This window comes from Mycetomoellerius zeteki, unplaced genomic scaffold (assembly GCF_001594055.1).
Source record: "Mycetomoellerius zeteki isolate Tzet28-1 unplaced genomic scaffold, Tzet1.0 scaffold73, whole genome shotgun sequence".
NCBI classification, from domain to species: Eukaryota; Metazoa; Arthropoda; class Insecta; order Hymenoptera; family Formicidae; genus Mycetomoellerius; species Mycetomoellerius zeteki.
The window spans coordinates 3,253,513-3,277,052 of record NW_017257753.1 but is presented as its reverse complement, the minus strand read 5'-3'; the positions used below and the strand labels follow the sequence as shown (position 1 = coordinate 3,277,052).

The 23,540-nt window shown below is 35.8% G+C and overlaps 3 protein-coding genes across 3 annotated transcripts; 1 reads left to right on the top strand and 2 right to left on the bottom strand.

The window, feature by feature from the left end:
• Positions 1 to 278: 278 nt before the first annotated feature.
• On the bottom strand, positions 279 to 3,837 carry IKKepsilon (I-kappaB kinase epsilon). The gene is made up of 4 exons (XM_018458546.1): positions 3,010 to 3,837; positions 1,416 to 2,589; positions 867 to 1,068; positions 279 to 752 (listed from the first exon to the last, which is right to left on the bottom strand). Exons 1-4 carry the CDS (start codon positions 3,431 to 3,433, stop codon positions 324 to 326), a joined length of 2,229 nt encoding a protein of 742 aa, XP_018314048.1. The 5' UTR covers positions 3,434 to 3,837; the 3' UTR covers positions 279 to 323.
• Positions 3,838 to 3,845: 8 nt separating this feature from the next.
• Usp5 (ubiquitin specific protease 5) lies at positions 3,846 to 9,535 on the top strand. Its single transcript, XM_018458545.1, has 13 exons — positions 3,846 to 4,237; positions 4,347 to 4,472; positions 5,327 to 5,503; positions 6,004 to 6,110; positions 6,463 to 6,990; positions 7,129 to 7,200; positions 7,289 to 7,484; positions 7,559 to 7,711; positions 7,797 to 7,978; positions 8,178 to 8,557; positions 8,629 to 8,841; positions 9,114 to 9,223; positions 9,325 to 9,535. The coding sequence occupies exons 1-13, from the start codon at positions 4,136 to 4,138 to the stop codon at positions 9,388 to 9,390; spliced, it is 2,412 nt and encodes an 803-aa protein (XP_018314047.1). The 5' UTR covers positions 3,846 to 4,135; the 3' UTR covers positions 9,391 to 9,535.
• Positions 9,536 to 10,805: 1,270 nt separating this feature from the next.
• On the bottom strand, positions 10,806 to 22,234 carry Myo31DF (Unconventional myosin ID). The gene is made up of 15 exons (XM_018458562.1): positions 22,149 to 22,234; positions 16,004 to 16,110; positions 15,661 to 15,856; positions 15,201 to 15,420; positions 14,867 to 15,079; positions 14,549 to 14,752; positions 14,260 to 14,458; positions 14,005 to 14,174; positions 13,672 to 13,932; positions 13,292 to 13,536; positions 12,749 to 12,911; positions 12,333 to 12,665; positions 12,019 to 12,209; positions 11,698 to 11,946; positions 10,806 to 11,458 (listed from the first exon to the last, which is right to left on the bottom strand). The coding sequence occupies exons 1-15, from the start codon at positions 22,232 to 22,234 to the stop codon at positions 11,263 to 11,265; spliced, it is 3,033 nt and encodes a 1,010-aa protein (XP_018314064.1). The 3' UTR covers positions 10,806 to 11,262.
• Between the last annotated feature and the right edge of the window lie 1,306 nt (positions 22,235 to 23,540).

Below are 23,540 nucleotides of genomic sequence, written 5' to 3'. Positions count from 1 at the left end.
AGTTTCAGTCTTCTTCTCATAGGTATTGGCCGTGTTTCGATACACTAGTACCGAAGATTTATAGTGTACATAACGTGAACTGTACTCTCTAAAACTTTCAGAATGAATCTTGCTCTGAAGAGTGAAATCTTACTCTGAAGAGTGAAATCTCACTCTTAAAGATTGAAAATTGAGTCATTCTTTTTTAAAACTAACTCAATTTTCACTCTTTAGAATAAGAGATCCATTCTAAAGAATTTAGAGAGTAGATTTTCAATTTTTTTTACAATGTATGTCGGAACACAGTCATTGTCCGATTAATAAAAAAACGACAGTAATGCGTACTAAAGTTCATATCCCGTATCGTCATCCAGCCTATCAATCGCTGATAAATGATCAAGTTGGTCTACAAGCAGACCGTTTTCATAAAGAAGCACCGTGATTTGTTCTTGCGTGTCACAGATGTTGCGCCATTTCTTCGTGCTCTCCTGCACTGGCACACTCGTTTTTTCGATTGTTTTCGATTTGCCGGGAAGCCTGTCTAACGAGTGCAATAGATTCTCATTACGCTCTTTGCTCTCCTGCGATAAACGATAAGAGAATGATTCCAGCACGCGTTCATAACCGTCTATGTCCTTGTCTAATATCTGAGTCTGCAGGAACACTGTTTGTGCCATTTTGTACCAATCTGCGACGCACTCGGATCGTTGTGTCATTGCTGGTATACACTCCGTCTCGAGAAGCGCTTTCAATCGACGTCCCGTTTCTGTAACCTATTCAACGAAGGTTTCAATGAATTTCACGATAAAATAATTTCTGCAAGTTTTCTGATTTCTATCTTAATTTATAATAGCAGACTGAGAAACTCGATACGTAAATTTACATACTTTTATGCGTTCAAGAACGTGGAATTGTTCGTCGTTGTAAGTGAGACTACGAGTGGCTCTATCCCTCAGCAAATGTTGCCATCCATCTCTCAAGCGATCGACTAATGTTGCTGCTCTCTGACTCGCTTTCGTGGTCCACGGACACCACAAACCGCGAGTACTGTTGTCCCATTCCCCATGTAAGTTGCCCTCTTTTACATACCTGCAATAATAATATAATAAATTTGTTTTTTATTGCTGCATTACAACTTCCCTTCTCATTTTCGCCAAATTTCAAACATATACTTATTTCTTTAAACACACAAAGAGTATTTTTTAAATGTAAACAATAGTTTAATGGTATAAATATAATTAAATATAAGGTCGACGTTAGTTCAGCTGTAAAAAAACAGGTCTTATATCTATATATTAGATTTCTTTTAACTGTCGATTATACTTTGCAAGATTATAAAGAATTAAATACTCATAAACAGGGAAGGAATCGATCTCTGTCGATGAAACGTATTTTTTAAATGTAGTTAATGCTTTGCGTCTTTTAAAACGATTTACCTCTGATGAAGTTGCACTATTGCTGGTGTCAGTTCGCTCATAAGTTCCTTACTTTTCACGTCCAATTCCTTCCGCCAGCTTTTGACCTCTACCGCAGTTTGACCGCCGAACTTTCGGAACACGTGCCTAGCGAAAGTCTCGCTCCTCTCTACCGCTAATACAGTATCCTCCACTGCTTTCGTGAATTCCTTCGAATGCTGACACTTCTCCAGCACTCGAGTAAGCTCTGTAGATAGAAGACTGCTAAACGCGTCTATGGCGTCCCGCGACAATTTGCTGCACAAGGCCAGTTTGTCAATTCTACGTTTACAGACATGTCCTACGGAGCACGCGACCTTGGCTTGGCTCGCGTCGTTCTCTACGGAAACGAGATTCGCGAAGACGGGAAATTTGGGCAATTCAGTCTCCGTCGGCAACACAACGTTGTTGTTCTCTCGTGAAAACAACATCAACGGTTTGTCGTTACTTGTATTGGGATATCCCTTGCCTGGCGTAGACTCTTCGACGAGATTCGTAAGAGGAATTTCTCCAAGCAGAAGAATCTGCGCGTGGGGCATGATCTCGGTCTGATCCTGAATGTGTATCTGCAGAGCTACTAGTTTCTCTTCCGGATGTAGAAAGACTTTAATCAAACTGGCTTTATGAATGTTAAATATGTGAATGGGTTTCCTGCAGAGTGTGTCCGTGACTTCGCTGAAGAATCGCTCGAAGCTCCAGATTCTTTGCGGATCCACCTCCAGCAAGCCGGCCAACAGTGGAGTCACTATCTTTTTTAGGCCGGTGCTTAGCTGGCAGGTCTGCGGCAATTCCCTGCTCCATTCAATCGGTCCATTCTCCGAAGTCTGCAGCCCGGATATCACACCCGACGCCTTCTTCGTGGTGATGTAAAACATGGTCTCTTTATTCCTTCGCCCGCCAAACGGCCTAAACGGTAAATTACCCGTCGCGACATGATAAAGAGTCACACCTATGGACCATAAATCAACCGTTGCCCCAAAGGTCTTGCCGACAGGTTTCCTTAGAACTGCACGTTCGTACATATCCGGATGCAGATACTCCTCGGTGCCATACAGTGAAACAAACTGCTGATCCTCCTGCAATTCCCGAGCAGCTCCGAAATCAGTAAGCTTGTATATCGTACTGCCGTCGTCTGCGATGAATTTCATTATATTACCTGCGCGAAAAAAAAGAAACGGAAGATGACTGAAGAACTCCAAAATACAAAACACATATTCGTAAAGTGTTGAAAATATGAGTAAACTAAGTCGTCTTAATTGAATAAAATCGAATAGAAAATTATTTTGTAATAAAAAAAATAAGCACAACTGATGTAAAATAGTCATTAGATTATACTTTTAGGGCAAGAACACATGATAGACAAAGAATGTTTTCCATTTGATGATACAAGCGTCATTTTATCTTTTTCAATATTCAGTGAGTAACAAAGATAGAATGACACTTGTTGTCAACTGTATCCCCTAAAACAAAAGGATCCTTTCTGATATTCAACAAATAACAAGAAGACATGTGCGTCGATTATGTTTCCTAAAAGGAAAGCAGCCTACATTTGCATATATTATTCTGGATCTTCTACCTGGCTTCAAGTCCCGGTGAACCAAATTGTTGTCGCGCAGATGCTTCATACCAGCCGATAGATGTTCCAACACCAGCAGGAACTCGCTCTCCGCGAGGCCGTACGTATTCTCCGGATCGTCCAGGATGTTGAACAGACTGCCGCCGGTACAGAGTTCCATGACGATGACCTTTCCTCTGCCATCCTGCTCCTCCTCAATCGCCAGCAGCTTGACGATGTTCTCATGCTTGACCTTCTTCAGGACCTCGAACTCCCTCACCTGTACGTCATGCGGCCGCATGTGGCTCAGCTGATTGAAGGTCTTCACCGCGACCGGTTCCCCGTTGTTTTTGTTGACACCCTGGAACACCGCGCCGGTCGCGCCCTTGCCGAGCACGCTGGTGGTGCACCAGACATAGTTGGCGGATCCACGAAGGAAGGACATGTCACCTACGCGAGACTTCTCCTGGACAAACCTAATTTCCGTCACTTATCCGTCTCCCTACTCACGTTGTGCGATCCTCTCGTGACGTCACAAACGTCATCTTCCACGTTTCTCCATGTCGATGGACGCTAATCGACGCGTCTCCGTTAGAAAACCGTCGATCTCTGAGAAGCATTTTCGGCTAGAATATTAGGGGTGGCGTATTCGTGAATACGGAGAATGAAAATGTAGATTCAAGTGGCATTAAAAGGCAGCGACACGAGTGAGATTTCGAGTGACACGTTCGCAAGCGGAGCGAGCAACCTAACCTATACAGAAACGGAAAGTTTATTTATGTCGATGTTAGGAGGTCTGTTCGCGTTGCTTGAAATCCCCAAAAGTTTTTGCACTTAAAAGGAGATAGATATATATTAGGACGTTAAAGAGAGAGAGAGAGAGAGAGAGAGAGAGAAAGAGAAAGCGAGGCTGCTAAGTGCAAAAAGTACAAGCAGCGCGAACAGACCTATTGGCAGCTCTGGATTTGGACTTCGGAGTTGTTCGGAGTTTCGCGCTTTTACCGCTCGAGGTCTTTAGAAGCGATCCGAAGTAAAGAGTTGATCCGTCACTCCTCCGTCTAAGAGGGTAGAAGAGGAAGAGAGATAGCGAGGAGAAAACGGAGAAGAAATTGGCCGAAACAAACCCGGCAAACCGCCTCTTTTCGTCATGGAGCTGACAGAATTGACGAAACACCTGGATAAAATCAATATCCCGCGTAAGGGCGACAGGATATACAAGGACGAGTGTGTTTACTCCTTCGACACGCCAGTAAGATTATCCCTCGTTCTTTGTTCCCTTTGCCGATAACACCCCCAGCGAGACTGTCGGGCGCGATCGTTATCAGTTGAAAAAATATAATATTTCTTTTTTGTCTAAGGACACAGCCACCGGCCTCTATGTCAACCTCACCACCTTCTTGGGCTTTGGACGGGAGCACGTCACCCGGTATTATGAGAACACCGGCAATCCCGTCTACCTTCATATTAAACGTATTAAGAAGGAGGTAATTTCTGTTTGTTTAGCATAAATTCATGAGACCTTTTCTTTTTAGCTTTTTTTTTACGATTTCTTTTTTCAGTTGGAGAGAATGATGAACCGTACCAAAGAAATTCAGCTTAAAAAAATAGGCTTATTATTTTGTTGAAGATCTTGACCTCTAAGCTTGTTTTTTTAGTTGAATTTCTGGCATGGTTTATCTTTCTTCCTTTTCTTTCCATGTTGGAGAAAAAAAGAGAAAGGATGTATTGTATACACACACATACTATTTCAGTTAATAAGAACAGATTTTTTGCTTTGTATGGGGACTGATACAATATAATATATCATTAACTCTAGAACCGCTAATAGTATTTTGCTAAAATTGTCAAAAGTATCAATTTAATGTATCAATTTGACAATTTCTTATTCTTGTTTTTGATTAATGAAAATATTATTTATATCAGTAGAATTATTTGTATTATATTTATACATTTTCACAATATTTTATACTATATGTCTAATACAATAAAGAAAAAATTTTAAATAGTTAGTAGAGCTGAAAATGGCATCATCGGCAATTATAGTGTTCAAATAAACATGATATAATATATATGATACAAACAGGACATTCTATGTACAAAAGTTCTGTCAATACCAAGTGATATCGTCAGTAATTACATACTAACCCTATCATTCACAATTTTACATTGTTATTTGAATTGCATAGTTATGTTTATGTTTAAAACAAACCTTGATTTTAAAAAATAAAAATAATTGATAGACTCTACACACATCGACAAGAGGGATTTGTTAGATATATTATTTTTACATAACCTTTTTTATATTCGATTTGAAAAATATATGTAAATTTTTTCATAGATTTCACTTGAGGAACAGGGAGATGGACCTGAAAAGAAAATTACGCGACTGGCGATAGGAACAGTGGGTGGATTCATGCCTGATCAGCAGAAGTATATCTATGAAGAGACATACCAGATAGTCATTCTACCTGATTTCCTTACTATTGCTTATCCCGGGAGCGATTTGCCTGAAAAGGTAGGATTTATCTGAGATTGTGTATTAGAGATCCTATTTCAAACTCTGGCCGAGCGATTTCATTAAAACTATAATGAAATAGAATATATACTGTCTCTTTTCATATGCTATTTCACTTTAACTTATACTATCTTATTCATTCTAACTTACTGTCAACTTGAAGTCAATAAAAACAACAACTAAAAGTTTGACATCTTGTCCAGTCTCTGTTATCTTTATTGTGTATAATTGAGGGTCTCTGTTGTGTATGATTGATAATACACTCTTTAACAAAAAATGCAGAGATCTAAACAAAAAAGCCATTATTTCGTAAAACGGTAACAAAGTATTATTACCAAAATATAACACAAGGTATTTCATTCCTTTCAAGAAGATCTGTGAGAAAGGTCATGATTACTAAGCTGTATATGTCACTATTATGAAAAAAATAATCCCGACATTTAGATAACTTTTTTATCAAAGAGTGTATTTAAAATATCTAATACTATATATATCGGCAGGTGGAAAATGCAGTTAAGACTATATTACAAATGGAAGGCGCATGGGCGGTGGCGCAGGTAGAAGCTGTAGCTAGCATGTGGGATGGAGAAGTCAGAGAGGAGTCAAAGTAAGTCCCTCGAAAAGTTTATTGTGATATTTATTAATACCACAGGGTGATCTTAATATGCAATTAATTGCACGACTACGTTTATGAAATTATATATGTTCAATAGAGGAGTAAATTTTCACAAATATTCTTTATAACATCCTGAACACTTTCATGTTGCTTTTAAATCGGCACTCAGAATTTATAAGTATTTAAATTTTATTTCAAAGATATAGAATTTTTCTTTCAACTTCTTTTAATCACTGGAATAATGTTTGGTTATATAGGTATCAGAAATCTTCGTTACAAAATCTTCGTAAAAATCTTTTATTATAAGTAAGAATGTATTAATGAAGTTTGTCGGACTTTTCAGACATGCTGCAACATTGAAGCAGCTGGACAACAACAAGAAGATTCCGCCGAGTGGTTGGAAGTGCGAGAAATGCGATCTCACGCAGAATCTGTGGCTTAATTTAACCGATGGTAGTGTGCTCTGCGGTCGTAAGTTCTACGATGGAAGTGGCGGCAATGGTCACGCGGAGGAACATTACCGCTCAACTAACTATCCTCTAGCTGTGAAGCTGGGCACAATCACAAAGGGCGGTAAAGCCGACGTTTATTCGTACGATGAGGACGACATGGTAATTGATCCGAATCTGACAGCGCATTTGTCACACTGGGGCATCAACATCGCGCAGATGGAGAAAACGGATAAGTCGATGATCGAACTAGAATTAGATCTAAATCAAAAGTTCGGCGAATGGGTATCGCTTCAAGAAGCAGCCAGCAAATTGACACCATTGTACGGCTCCGGCTATACTGGGCTGACTAATCTGGGAAATTCCTGTTATCTCAACAGCGTCATGCAAATGCTGTTTATTATTCCCGATTTCGTTAAAAGGTGCGTAAAATTGTCGATGATGCGTTTTCATTTTCCACGAATGATTTTCGCTTCGACCATACACGTAGGATTGACAGAGTCTCTCTGATAAAAGGAATATTATAGGATCGACGTCCAGTAATTGCCAGTAAATTTCAGATATGTGGAGAGAGCGCCAACAATATTCGCTAATAATTACAACGACCCGGCGTCGGACATTAATATTCAAATGTGAGTTATGCGATGATATCCGATAAGGTAGTATTTAGCAATCATCTAAAACTCTGAAATATAATTTAACGAACTTCTATTTCTCCAGGGCGAAATTGGGTATTGGCTTACTCTCTGGTAAATATTCGGATCAACCGAGCAAATCCGACACGGACGACGAGTCGCGACAGGGTATTCCACCGCGGATGTTTAAGGTCCTGATCGGTCGCGGGCACGCCGGATTCTTCTCGAATCGACAACAAGATGCCCAGGAATTTCTTCTTTACCTGATTAATTTACTTAGTGTAACTATTAATTTTTTGGTCTTTATTATTAAGCTAAATTGTCGGAGATTTTAATTGGGAAATTGATTAAATAGCGCAACAATCGACACGAGGTGTGTCCCACGGAATGCTTTAAATTTAAAGTCGAGGAAAGATACCAGTGTGGCAAATCCAACAAGGTCAAGTACACCAATCGGCCGGAGTATATCCTGCCATTGCCAATACCATTAGAAGTGGCAGTAAATAAGGTGTGTACATTTGAACGCATTTGATAATCTTTTTGAAAAATAATGCCTTTGCTATATACCGAAATTAATTAAGCGATATATCTAGGACGAAGTAGCTGCATACGAGGCTCAGAAGAAGGAAGCCGAAGCGAAAGGACAGAAGCTAGATTCCAATAATCCCGTGAGACCTCGTATAAAATTATCGTCATGCCTTGAAAGTTTCAGTCGCACGGAAATTGTGGAACAGTTTTACAGTTCAGCATTAAATGAGAAGACGATAGCACACAAGTAAATATTATAATTATTGATCAGCTAATAATGGCACTGTCCTATTCACTTTATAATTTAATATTCGAACATTTTAACTCCATTTAATAGAAGTTAACAATATTATAATCTATTGTATATTTCTGAATGTTTCACATTTTACAATCGTAAAAATCAAGCAGATTCGGTTTTTCAGCTAGTTCTTTTATTATTTTTTTAGAACTACCAGACTGGCCAGCTTTCCGGATTATTTGCTGATCCACCTGAAGAAGTTCACAGTGAAAGAAGACTGGACACCCATTAAGTTAGACGTGGCGATAGAGATGCCGGACACGGTAGATCTGAGCTTTCTACGCGGAAACGGTTTGCAGCCCGGCGAGGAACTGTTACCGGATGGTGCGACGCCGCCAGCCCCCGTTTATGACGCGAATCTTTTAAAGCGATTGATGGACATGGGTTTCCCACCAAATGCGTGCAAGCGAGCTCTATATTTCACGGAGAACCGTAACATCGAAGCCGCAACCAATTGGGTGATGGAACACATTGCGGATTCTGACTTTGATGAGCCATTCGTGCCACCAGGAGTCGACGTTAAATCTAGTAAATCGATTCGCTTTAGCGTCAAACCATAGCTGATTAATCGACTTTACTTATCTGATTATTGATTTCAGGCCAAGATACGTTTGTGCCAGATCAAACTGCTTTGGAAATGGTAATGAGCATGGGCTTTACGCAGGAGCAAGCGACAAAAGCACTCAAAGCCACCAACAACGATCTAGAGCGCGCGGGTGATTGGATTTTCAGTCATCAGGCTGAGCTTGATGCTCCGGAAACGGAGAGAAACACGGCACCAGCGAAGGAATCGTTCAGAGATGGAAGCAGTCGTGAGTCAATCAAACCATCTATCTCTATCAAACTGCATATTGTAGTAGCAATGATTCGAAAGAAAATATTTGGTCTATTATAAACAATATGGACACAGTATGCCAAAATGGGTAAAAATGAAATGAAGGAAGTTAGAATTAACCGGATGTATTATTATAATTGATTTATGATATATTATTATCGAGATAAAACTTTGATTTACATTTATATCATAAAAGAAATTGATTAAATTTACTTTTTTGATAGTTTCATAATTGCTTCTTTGTTTTAGGATACAAACTAGTGGGTTTTATATCACATATGGGTACATCGACGATGGTAGGCCATTATGTTTGTCATTTACTGAAGGAAGACCGATGGGTGATATTTAATGACGAAAAAGTACGACACATTATCTTTAGATGATCTTTGAGTTCTATTTTGATGGGATTATCATTTCCGAAAATTTTGGTGCTTTTTTTCTTACGAATTTATTATTGCAGGTTGCTTTATCGGAAAACCCACCGAAAGAGTTAGGATACATTTACATGTATCAACGGATCGACTAGTGTAACTGCTGTTTTGTAAAAAGATGTTGCTTTTCAACAATAAAAAATAATACAAACACTTTTTTTATATATGTATATTGAAAGTATATCAAAGTGATAATGTGTCAAATAATATGGCTAGTTTTCACTAGGAACAGTACAAGAAAACTCTCTCTCTCTCTCTCTCTCTCTCTCTACAATACTACAAGGAAAAGTAAGGGAACGTACAAGATGGAAAGAATACAAGATGAAAATTCCACTTTATTTTCTAACAATGGCACATTCCTCAATGTGTTTTAAAGCGCTTTATGATTACAATTGCCGATGGAAATAAAGTAAACTCTGTTCTACGAATATACATGAATTAAAAAAAGCAAACTATCTTGTTTTTAATGAATACTTCATAAATGCATAAGTACCGGAGTAACGGACTCTATGGCAATATATAACAAGTTCCTCAGCATGTTAATTGAAGTAACATCGAAATAATCGTAAAATAATATATATGTATTTTGATTAAGCTTGATCGTACGGATATATTTCCTATACAGTCTCTCTAAATCTAAGTACACGGAAGATCCAAAACCTCTCTTCGAAAAGGACGCAATTAATTTTCGTTGCATTTTGTATCAAGTTAGCAGGCACTATAGGTGTGCATATATATTTTGTCGCATTGTTTTCGTAGTTATATATATAAATATATATATATATTTGCTTTGTCGTACTGCTGTTTGCATTTCTATGAGTTTGTGTAAAAGTCTTTAAAAAATATTTCATTCTGATAATAAGTATAGAAGGCCACAAGCTTATAGCACAATTGCAGTTAATGAGAAACATTCTGTATAATATCGTTATATGACAGTAGCATTTTAGTTATCTCATATAAATCACTGCTGCATTCACTGTTGTATTTCGGTAAAATTTGTGGATTTCACATTCGTCCTCTCTTACACACAGACTTATATACAAATCTGTGATCTCTCGCTTACAACACGCATTATATATAAGCTAACAATATTTATAATACATTACAGAGTATTTACAAAGAAATGCGTTATGTGCGCAATAGCCGATGGAATATATCGTACGGAAAAAGTTTATCAAATTTCTCGTACACTTTAATACAATGCAAGTGACTTGTATACATTATGTATACGTACGTAATTAACTTGTACTACAACATCTTTTCTTTTTATACATATTCTTGACAAGTATATCTATTATGCAGGCACTACAATTGACGACATTTCAAACCTTTTAGCGTTTATTCTTAAAAAAATATTAAAAATATTTCTTCGCTGAAACCATTGAAACATAGAACAAACGGACAATTTTAAAGTTGTAATGAAAAGTCAGAAATTATAATGCCGTATGACATAAATATAGTTGAAAAAAAATTAGTAACTTTTTTAAGATAATTCTTGTCAACGTTTTTATCAAAATTATTTTCGCGGAAAAAGACCTGCACTTGAATTTCCGGCCATATATCTGCAATATATGTCAATGCCTATAATAATATAATATGCATAATATATTATAATTAATCAGAACTCGAACATCACACTTACTTTGATTACGTAACAGATATAGTTACTGATCGGACTTTCGTCATAAATGTCATAATAAAATTGCATTGACATTCGTCACAACATGATTAATACTGCGTGAAAAATATATGCAAAACGATCGATTCAACCGGGAAAGACTCAAATGCGAATACTGGATATTATCTTACGGAATCGCTAATCGGCTTTCCGTAAAATAATTGCACAACGGCACACATTTTTAATAATATACTGACAACGATATATTATAAAAAAATATCTTCAATATATTTTTTTATGATGACAGTCTCGAGTAAGTCGTCAAACTTTGTAACTAACCAATATGGATCTATTGTCTTTTATTAATACCACCATCGATGATGCCCACCGACGGTGGAATGGCATAAATGATTTGATTACCGTCCTTCTTAAATGTGGGTTCGATGACATCGGGCATCACCTCAATATATAACAATTTACTCTTGTTGCCTAGCATGCACTTGAACTTTCTGTCCACTGTGACGTGTAGGTCGGCGCCACGCAGTCTATCCAAGAAAAAAAAAACATTTTATGGCCAGATTCTTTCAAATAAGATCACAATTAAATAAAAAATATACTCCCTTCCCCCCCTCCCTTGGAATTCAATTATACCAATAAATCATTTATCAAAATTTTCGGAAAATTTTTACAATAAATATAATATTTTTATATATGATACATGTTTATAAAGTACATTTGCATATCAGATATTATTAAGTTTTAAAATATTTTTAAAGCGACTTACTGGTAGTACCGGTTGCTCAGTATTCCGACTAGTTCTCCGATCCTATCGTCTTTGGCGATAATCGATAGAATGAAATCGTTTCCGCGATTCGAGTGAATCGTGATAAGTTGATCCTTTCCAGGCGAAACACTTAGGCCGGTAATCTCCGCTATCGGCATGCCTTTCCTCATATTCTTAAACTTGACGCCATCAAGCTTATACACGGTATGTTCTGTCACTACCAAAACACGATCCGCTGGCTTGTTGTACCTGCATTATTTTTCAGATTATCATATTGTTTATTGCTAGATCTATCATGAGATTACCAACAAAATGAGAAACCTGTTGGTTTTTCTAATAAATGCACTGAATAAAACGGTTTTGAAGTGGTCGGTGTTTCGTAGGTTGTTTATCGATGAGTTGAAAATATCGCTTTGAGAATTTTCGTCCGGTTTGGACAGATAGTTTCCATCCCAGCGACGATCCTGACCCCAGTAAGATCGCTTCGAGCGCAACACAGAGCTCGCTGCCATCTGTAAATCAAATTTATGACATAATCAATATAATTAGCGAATACTGAGTTACTGATGAGTTATTTTAAATGGCAAATGTTAAGTTGATAAGGATAGATTGGAAAAATTGCCACGAACGCGTACTTTCAATCGAAGTTGTGGCCAATCCTCTCGAGGAATTGCTCTAAGTATCATCCACGCCCACCATCTCGCGTATATATTCTTCAAAGCGGGTACCACGTATTTTACAGCAAAATTTTCGCGTGGCCACGGTAAAGTCTTGCCGTAACCTCGAAGATTTTTGGCGTTTCTGAATGTTCTCTCGAGTTGCTTGATATAGACCCGCCATTTGTATCTTTTGTAATACTCCATCAGTATCAATGCGGCCTTCATCTTCTTGTATTTCTGACGGCAGATGTATCCTCGCCATTGCTTTTGCAGAAGAATCACGACACCCGGTATCAAGTCGTTGCGCATCTACGAACGAAATAATTCATCAATATTCGCTATATGACTACAATTTTGTCATGATATATTAAATCTAGATTTGGCCAATTAACCTTTTCTAACGCAAATAAGGTCTGTGGCGAGCGAATAAATATCTTCGTGTGACCGTATTTAACGTCGTCCGAGAAATGCTTCTCATTCATCAATGTGCGTACACCATCCATATCACGTTCGCCTCGGAAGTTTGGCCATGTATACTGCGATATCATCTTGTACCTGGTAACAAAAAATTAAATTCATTATTATTTTTCCAATACAGAGATAGCTTTGCGTTTAGAATACTTATATAGTTTAATGGATCGTCCAAAAAATAATTTATAAAACTTAAAGTTCTAATAGCCACATAACTCTTACTGTTTATTTTGTTATTGTAGACGTCGTTCCTTTTTATTTATTTCATTCTTATTTTTTATTCTTATCTAATAATTAGGCCTGTTCTTTTTGGCTGAACTTTTGCACCCAGGAGGAAAGAAGAGGAAAAAAGATAAACTGGTGCAAAAGTTCAGCCAAAAAGAACAGGCCTATTATTTGATCATTATGACAAATGAAGTGAGCTGTGTTATTTACTTCTACTGTATTCTAATAAGATTCAATACCTTTTTAGAAATCTGTCGTATCGTTGTCTGTAAACAAAACCAGCCCGTCTCACCAATATGTTCTCCACAAGTCCCAAGTATCTCACTTGATGATTTACTCTCTCATCATCGAACACGACTGGAGACTTTACTTCATTAGGTTTTATGCATCTGACGTAAAACGGTTCTTTACTCGCTAGGTTCTTCACCAGCGCGATCATAGAATTTCGGAACAACGTACCAGCAGTTAAAGGCCTCTTTGTCGTCTAAAAAAAAAAAATACGCAAATTCAATTAGGTACAGTTTTCTTCAGATGAATGAATTGAATTTGTGTATCTACATTTAGCGTTAAACAATTATAATATTTATAACACATAAATGAGCGATGATCATCTTTGTACCTTTAAAATATTCTGAGCACCTTCAGGCCACATTTTGCTAATTACAGGATTCTTGCTTTGATATAGCAGACGTTTAAAATCTTGGAAGAGTGTATCTTTGTTCTTGTCAAGGAAACCACTAATATTATAAATCACATCGCCAGCATAATGTTTGATCTTAAATTGTGTTCTATGCTGCAATTCTTTGTCTATCGGTTTTAATTGTCGAGAGCTATAATGCTTGTGATCCACTAATTTCTTATCCATTGCATCGAGAAGCATCTAAAAAAAGGCGTGTTTTTATTTTTCTTAAAAAAATTTTTCGCTTAATGAAACTTTAGATCTTTTAGCAACCTCATCGGTGACCTTCCCGACGTTGAGGCAAGCTTCATCCATGATTGCTATCATTCCCTTGTGAGCTTGCTCGACCAAGTCGCAAATGATCTGATTATTGAAGTATTCAATGTTTTGCCACTCTATCCCTTCCTTATGGTACTCTTCTTGCTCTTGTTTGAGAACCAACTCTGCGATAAAATGTTCGTAATTACAATTTATTGTTTTATGTTTTAAGTTTATCAATCCGAAGTATATATTAAGCATTACACTCACCGATAAAAAGCTGTTGTAACTTTTCATTACAATAATTGATACAAAACTGTTCAAAACTGTTTACATCGAAGATTTCAAAACCGTAGATATCGAGCACACCGATCAGTGTTCCGTATCTCTTCATGTCATCGCTGTTATTTACATTGATTGATCCATTGACGAGAGATACTATCCACGTGAACAATCGTTCATATATAGCCTGAAAAATTTATAAAGATCTTTGTCAATATATGTTAATTATAGAAAACTTTATAAGAAAATAAATAAGTTGAACGCATGTTACACGCACCTTCGCTAATGCATCTCGGCCATATTCAGCTTCGATCAAAGTATGAGTCTTCTGCATGACTTCTCCACCCGCCGCTATGACTCTTTGCGAGAGAGCAGTGTTCAAATCTTTCGAGTTGATAGAGAACAAATTAGCGGTGTCGTTCAAAGCACTGTTATTTCCGATTATAAGTTTGTCATCATCCAGCCTGAAAGTAATGTTACCCTGAAAAATAATGAAGAAGTAAATCACGTGAATCACGCATATAATGACTGGAAGGAAAAATATAAGAAATGTTAGAGTGTTAAGAAAAGTATTTTACTTTTGTCAACTGCCTACCAGATGTAAAATACCAGCGATGATATTCCATATAGTATGCGTCTCATTCGCAGAGAATCCAAGGGTGAACATGGCACTGCAAACTGTTTTGTAGTCGTTTCTATCGGAGGAGGCCGTCTTATTATTTCTTCCATTGTCGATGAAATAATAAGCCGCTGGATCGCGAACCAAACGTAGTTTGTTCAATTCGGCCTCGCTGCAGCCGTTCAGTAACTACAAATTAAATTTCTATTATGGCATATTTTGTATTTGCGAGCAATTCATATTCCTATAGTTTTTAATCGCGTAGGAAGTTTCAAGCGTGAAATTAGTGAAATTTGCGAGCAAACGGAACCTGATAAAAGCAGTGAAAATTGCGTTCTCCTTTTTGCTGATAGACCACCCGCGATTTTTCGAGAAGATAATTAGTCACGTGGCCGCCGATTGGGTCTCCCTTGAAATCAAAATTGATATCCATGTACTTTCCGAAACGCGACGAATTGTCGTTTCTATTTGTCTTGGCATTGCCGAACGCTTCCAATATCGAGTTCGATTGGATGAGAACGTTTTTCACCCTGTAAAAATGCGTTTTTATCGCGCTTAGCAGCACTAAGGAAAGAATAAATATTTTCACTATAATCTCGAAAATTTTGCATTTTATATTGATTGTGCGATTGAGTAATGTATGATCATGTATAAAAATGTACTAAGATTAATCTTATCACTTATAGAGGTTTGCACATCAGACAGATTAGATAGTGAAAACTGATACTAATTGCCATTAGCTTCTAAATAATCTAAACGACAACACGTACCTCTCAATCTCCTGCTGACCGCTGAGATTGGTCACGGCGGCGATATACTTCATAATTATTTTGCTAGCTTCTGTTTTACCAGAACCCGACTCGCCACTTATGACTATGCAGGTGTCTCTGCCCTGTTGTTTCATCTCCTTATGCACCGCATCCGCGATCGCGAAAATGTGCGGAGGGTTCTCGAACAGTTCTCTTCCTGGAAGCGATTTTCAAGATAAAAATATTGCAAAATATATTATTAAAATATAATTAAACGCATGCATTTTATTTGTCTCAGCGCCAGTCGAATATTCACTTCGAAATAAAAACTAGTGGTATTATATTTTTTCGAACTCAATCGTACCTTTGTACTTATTAATATGGTCCACATCGTAAATATTGGTAGTTTTGTAAGGATTAACGCTCACACAGACTTCGCCGATATATGTGTAAACCTTTCCCCCGTTAAATCTGCAACAATACAATAAGAGAGCAAAGGATATATTTAAAAAAATCTGAAAGAGCACGATATAAAAAGTAAAATCAATTAGAAATAGAATCAAAGCAAAAAAGATAGAATTCCGTAAAAAATTCATATTATTAAAATGAAATTTTTCTTTTAATAATGACAATCTTCAAGAAACCGTAGTAACGCAAGCAACCTTATACTACTGCAATCTGCACGATTCGATGAAACACTCAATTTCTTTGGAAAGTATAATTGCTTGTATAATAAATAGTTTATTAATAAATAGTTCTACGATTCTATGAAAACTATGGATATCGATATCCACAAAAACGAAAGATAAGTATTATTTGCCAGACAATAAGCTCAACTCAACTTTGAGATTACCAAAGCATATAATGAGTCATTCGTCCTTACTTCGACGACAATTGCGTGCTCGTCAATGCAACTAATTATTTTTCTACTCGTAGCAGAAAATTTAGAACAATATATTTAACATATAGAACGTTCTTTCCAATTTCTATATTCGATTAAAAAAGAAGTGCTAAATTTTGATAATTGAAAAAATATAAATCTAGACAAAAGCGCTGTTCAAATCAATTAGTTTATTCAACCATTAATTAGATGTCATTAATATTTAATATCTCATTAATATATAGTATTAATAATGTGTAGCATTAATAATGTATAGTATTAATTATAATATTCCGAAGAAAAGTTTAAATGAACACAACAGCAATTCTTATTATTAATCACATTTTTGAGCTACTCTTGTTCGCATTTAATATTTATTCACTTTTACTAAAATTATTATATCATAATTAGTCATTGATCATTATTAAGTTTCGTAGGGATGACGCGAGCACAATCTGAAAACTATGCAACAATTCAAGGATGATGACGCATTGTCGACACGAGCCCCGATAAGGATTACGCGAGTCGCATACATTCGTCGCGTATTCGAGGATACGCGTCTTCGAACGCTCATTTTCTCGTCATTGAATTTACCGCTAAACGAGCTTGCCCTCGTGTGCTTCTCGGTTCTCGTTGACGTCGGATAACATGAGTCGTCGTCTAAAATAATGACATAAATCGGTAAAAATAAAATCTCAACCCATGTATCAGTCCGTAGACAGTCTGCATTGGATTTAATTTTAAGGAATAAATTAAAATGACTTGAATTACAGTTCGAAATATTAAATTAATAGAGATCATAACAGCGAGCAAAACGTTTAAAAAACAAATCAAGACTTTCTTTAATTGTTATATCATATCCTTTCTGTGCTGTACTTTAATTACCAATCATTTTATCATAATACAATCGTTTGAGACTTCTAATTCCGAATCTTTCTCTTGGTGAAATCGTTAAAATTGCCAAGTGAAAAGAATTATTCTTTACATGAAATAATTAATTCATAGATGCTGCCTCTGAAAAAAAAAGAAAAGATTCTTTTATCACGAGTACGATTCGCTATTTAACGTTAAATAAACGTAAGACCTTTACGTACGATTTTCTGTATATGCTCTTTTGCTTCTTTCTCGTGAAAGTTGCAGTTTAGCGAATGGCCGGGGTTGTGTTAATGGTTTTGAAACGTGGAGGAAAAATAATAGGCGAACCCGTTTGAAATCTAGCTTGGAAATAAGCAATTTTACAAACGGGTTCGCCTATTATTTTTTAGATGCAAGATATCGGAAAGATATGGATCTAATCGTAAAGCTGATATGACAGTTCCGCCCGAAAAATTTTCTAGCCAGATTACTCGATAATATAACGTTATGATAAATAAGATAATACTTAGCAATTCACTTGCGTAATCATAATTTATAATAATGAAAAAGAAAGTCTTGTTTTGCTCTTTATAGATTCATATAAATCAGATCTTTCGAACTGTAATTGAAATCTTCAGTCTGTTCCTTAAAATTAAATGTTTTATAACACATTCTTGATATGATCTATTTTTAGATAATTACTTGATTTCTGTAATTCATATCTTTCTAATTGGATATGTTCATATAAATGATTGATTCCTAATTGAGTTTCGTTATTCAATCAAATATTTATACCTAATTAACCGTGATTCCTCCGTTGCTTAGTTTGATTTAATCTAACATGCAGATCTATTTAAGATTTCACGTAATATGTCTAGAGTGTATGATGAATCAGAGCGCGTAATCCATTTTCACTCATATATATATCTACACATCTTCCAAGAAATATGCGTCATGCATTGTGTATCATTAAGCTTCGAGTGTTATAAGTGAATTCAAATCTCAGTCTAGCGTAGCAATTACATACAAAGCATAAAAAATATGGTAGTAAGCTGACGTCATTATTTTGACGAAAAAATCAAAAGAAAACAAAGATATCATTCTGGATCAAAATAATGTCATCTTGCTGCCTGAGTTCTATTTAGAATTTCATAAAAAAAAAACTTGTAACTTGCATGAAAAATACAATATCTTCATATAGGTATATTGGACAAATAAAATATTTATAAATATCAAAGATGTACAAATCATTAATTTTTTGGTATTTTTTTGGTACACACAGAAAAGTACGTATTTAAATCTTAATTACTTCTTTTAAGTATTTCAAAAGTTCATATATTTGCAAATCTATCACAAGCATAAAATTTATTTAAAATAGATTCTAAATCTCAATAAGTTTAATATTTCAATCAAGATTATTAAATCGAAACAAATTCAATTCACTTATTATTGAATAAAGCAGCTTCTTACATAAAATTTTATAAAACATTCTTCAAAGCTGTGAAAGGCTGTGAAAAGATATGGCTGTGAAATAGGATATAGGCTATAATATAAGAAAATAATATAAGAAAATAGAAAATAAAATAAGTACTGCAAGAGCATAGTACGATAATATAAGACTGACTTAGATAGGTGTGAGGTGATGTAAATATGTAATAATCGGAAAGAGGCAATGAATAAAGATAGAGGTGTAGAAAGTAAAAGTAAATAGTTAAATAGTTAAATAAATTAAATAATAAACATAGTTAAATAAAAGCGCGTAGTTTGGAAGAATGAGGTAAGAATTTATTGTAAACCAAGTTCCCTTCTTGGCTATGTAAACGTTGAAGTGTAATAAATTTTATTCTATTCTATAAAACATTCTTCAAAAAAGAAAATAAATTTTTGCTTTGAGTACATGATAATAAGTTTTTCTAAAATTTGTAAAATATATTTTAAGACTATTATCAAAAAATATTCTTTGTTAAAAATAATAGTTACTTAAAAGAAAAAATAAACTGAGTAATCACTTAGCGGTAGAATATTTTTCTGCGTATATTATGAACCTGTTCAGATTTCAGAAAGATTAAAAAAAAATGTTTGCAATTATAAAGTCTCTGACTCGCTAACAATTGTGGAAAGAATATATGAATTAACGACTGCTTTATCTTAAATTGTGTTATTTGTACTTTGGTCTTTGTGCGACTTTGCGGCGGATGCACGCAACGTGTTGCGTGAGTACGCGCGCCTTTTATCCTCAAAATGATGCACCCGCGCAACCGTGCAACAGGTATATATAATATCGTTGCTTTGGTCAGTTGCTCACAGTGTGATATTCAATTCCATGCTCCTCACGATACACACGATACAGTCAAGTGAATTGGAGTAGTTGCCCTGACGTGTTCTTTTTTTGCGATGCGAAGCAACGATTTTCTTGACTCGCACGCGTTAAACTTATCAGCGTTATTTTGGAAATCATTCAGAAAATTTGGCAGCAAGACAGATAAAGATCCCGTTTACGAAGAGATGCTCAACTACATCGTCATTTATCTTTAGAAACAATTTGGCAAAATAAAGATCTCGTTTATAGACAATAAATTACATTGAAAATTAATTAATAATTGTTTATCGATTATAGAGATTCAATTTAGCGAAATATACTCCTCGATATTAATCCTGTGGTCTGTTCAAACGATCATACTATGATTAAAAAGTTTTAAAAAAATGAAAAAAAAAAGATATTTTATTATAAACAGAAGTCATCAAATATCAAAGAAAAAATTTAAAATAAAATATTAGTAAGAAAATTAATTAAATTTTAGATCACACAAATAGACTCGAACAGATCAACAGGGTTAAATATCTCTCCAACGAGACACCGAATCTTTGTTTGGAGGAAGTTCAGTTAAAAAAAAAAAGATGAGTGTTTACGACTGTCTACGACGCGTTACAATGAAATTACAACGACTGTTTCGGTTAACTAAATTAATTTGGTAATCGCTATTTTTAATTCTGTATTATAGTTTTGTCTACCAAGGTACAAAAAAGACGAATTAACTACAATTAACGCTGATTAACAACCGGTCGCACATTAATTATTGCTGTCATCTAGAATCCGACTGTAGCCATAATCTAATAACTCGTTATATTAGTCGGCTATTTTTAAATTACAGTCTCGCCTGTAATGCGGAAAAGTGACATCCAGTTAAGTAATAATTATTGTCGGTGCAACTGGTCTGGGAAAAGTTGTGACTGCAATCATTAAATGAAAACGAAAGTATGAAATACGAGATTACTTTGAACTTATCAAACTGGAGTAAATTACTTTCAAGATTTATAGCTTTTCAATATGTACTTATGCGTGTTTCTTAATTATAATTGTTTTCTTTTAAAAAGCGAAATATATCCTCCTAATAAACAATTCAATAATAATCCAACAATGAAAAAAAGCGTTTTTTAATTTTTTTCCTCTATTTGTTTATCTTAAAAGAAAAGATAAATTTACATACAATTAAAAATGTCGAAATAAAATAACGTGATGCATATTTCATAGAAAATATGATCGAAAAGTGCCTGATTTTTATATTAAAATCACAACATGAATTAAGCATCAAGTTATATCAAAGATGCTCCGTTTTCTTTTCCAGTGTTTACTCCAATTTATTTTTAATTTGGAAAATGAAAAACTCAAACTTATGTTCATATCTTCTGTTTCTAGACTCACCATCTAAAAGGTGCTTTCCTTTTAATGACACAAGTCGATAAAAACACAAATTTATTTTTCTTGACATTCAGTGAGTAACAAAGAACGACACTTGTGTCGACTTACCTCATCAAATGAAAAACACCCTAAGAATCGCTATGTATATTTTAACAATTTTCTCATTTTTTGTTCTTTAAGGATTAAAATTATATGATGCTGTAGAAATTATTTTTATATATAACAATTTCCTCACTTTTACTCTCTAAAGATTAAAATATATGAAGATGCAGAAATTATTTTGGAGTCGCTGTAAATTTCATCGTTGCGCTTTCAACCTTGCGCGTCCGACCCTCGCAAAAACACAGACCATCACCAGCCAGAATTAACTGGCCAAGGCTGTCCGGTGGAAATAACGTCTCCCCGAATGTTGTCATCGGCTTCAGCAGGTCAAATTCAAGATACATTAGGAATTTATAACATTCGAAGCACGTGAGAGATAAAAGAGAAAGAGAAATACAAACGGAAGAAATATAAACAGATATTATGTACTTCATTCTCTTAAGTCATCCTAGATATCGTCTAAATGTTGCGTCACGTGCGTATCTTCACTTTCACTAAGTAATAATATAAATAATAAGGTAATAAATTCGAGAACTCCGTTTCTCGAAATGGAAAGTTGATAAAATAATTACATAATACATGATCGGTCAACATCTACAAATCTCCAAACATCTCCAAAACGATTTTCCGTTCGGTTTGAAGTAAGAAGAATGAAGGAAGCTGAACATAAATTCTTCCTCTTCTTGGGATTCCCCTGTTCGGATTTCCGACCCAACATAAAGAGTCACAGTACCATGCGATGAATTTGGATCAAAGCAGATCAAAGGATCCCGTGATAGCCTCTTCGGGGGATAGAGGCTCCACGAACGAGTAAACCCTTCACTATCTCTAGGCGACCACCTGCCGACGCGCAAGCCACGCCCTCTCGCGGACGCAGGGATGAACCGAGACAGCGCGGGGCGCTCCCCTCTGTCCACCTGTCAAGAATCGCGTCTGCAAATTTCAGAACGGAGTCGTCCGGAGTGTACGCACCTTGTCTTCAGGTTATCCACCACGCGCTCGACCGTGATTTCGTCTAGCAACACGAAATCGCCAATGCCGACGTCGTGGCTTGCCATATCTGTCTCGTTCGCTCGCACGCGATGCTCACGATTGTAACAAATCGCACTTTGTCAATCACCACGTGCCACCACCGCACGCGACCGATCCGCGCGCACCACTGACGGTTGGCGGGTTGGTACGCTCGGCGCACGTCCCACCGTCGACCAACTTCGTTATCTCGCGCGAGCGGCGAATGCGGTCATCTTCAGCTTGCAGTGCTGCTTCCCGCGTCCCCACCGCGGTCGATGACGGTGCGTGGCAGTGCCGTACATGAAACACTCTGTGGTGGGTGATTAGAATTCACGACTCGATTCACGATTCAAGATAACGATCATTGATCAAGGATCGTACTTTTGAAAACTGTCGTATACGAAAATACTAGGAAATCTATAATTTATGTAACATATACTGTAATATTTTCGTACATTTTTGTACGCGATATTTTTCGAGAATACAGCCCCAGGTTCTTTTCAGCTGAACTTTTCATCGTTGTTCATCTTTTCTTTTTCCTCTCCACGATGAAGAAAAAAGGAGGAAAATTAAACGAGAAGTTCAGTTGAAAAGAACAAATCTTATATAATTTGTTTTCCTAAAGGCAGAAACGTGAAAATGAATTTTTTCTCCATTATTTTCAATGGCAAAATTTTCATGTTTCTGTCTTAAAGAAAAAAACTACACGATCGCTACCCAGAAACTGTGAATATAGAATACAAAAAATTATTCCGTCCTCCGTATAAACAAAATAATGTGGGCATCGCTTGAGTTATGTCCATCTCTATCAATGTAGATCGACTTTAATCTTGGTTTAACTTACTTTTTATCTTTTTCTGAATCTTAGAAATAGAACAAGATAAAAAGTAAGTTAAACCGAGATTAAGGTTAATCTGTATTAAGAATTGGACATTAGGCAACTTTGATCAAAACTCCGATTAACTTAATCGACAATTAACTCGATCGACAGAATCGCTTAAGACAATCTCTAATATACACAATTCTTATTTTTTTTAAATACATATAATTTTATTAATTTATTTTATTTTATTTTATTTTATTTTATTCGTATTACTTAATGAAATAATGTTGATAAATTAAGTTAATCAAAGTTTAATAAAACTGACCCTGATAAACTTTCGCGAATTTTTCCAGAAGAACACAATTTAAAAATCATTTAAAAATTACATTATTATATCAAGAATTTATCATCAAAAGTCAAATGACATCATCATTATGATTTTTCTAAAAATGACTTCAACCTAATATCATTTTGATCTTATTATAATTTTGTATTTTAGCTGGATTATTACTGATCTTGCAATCATATAC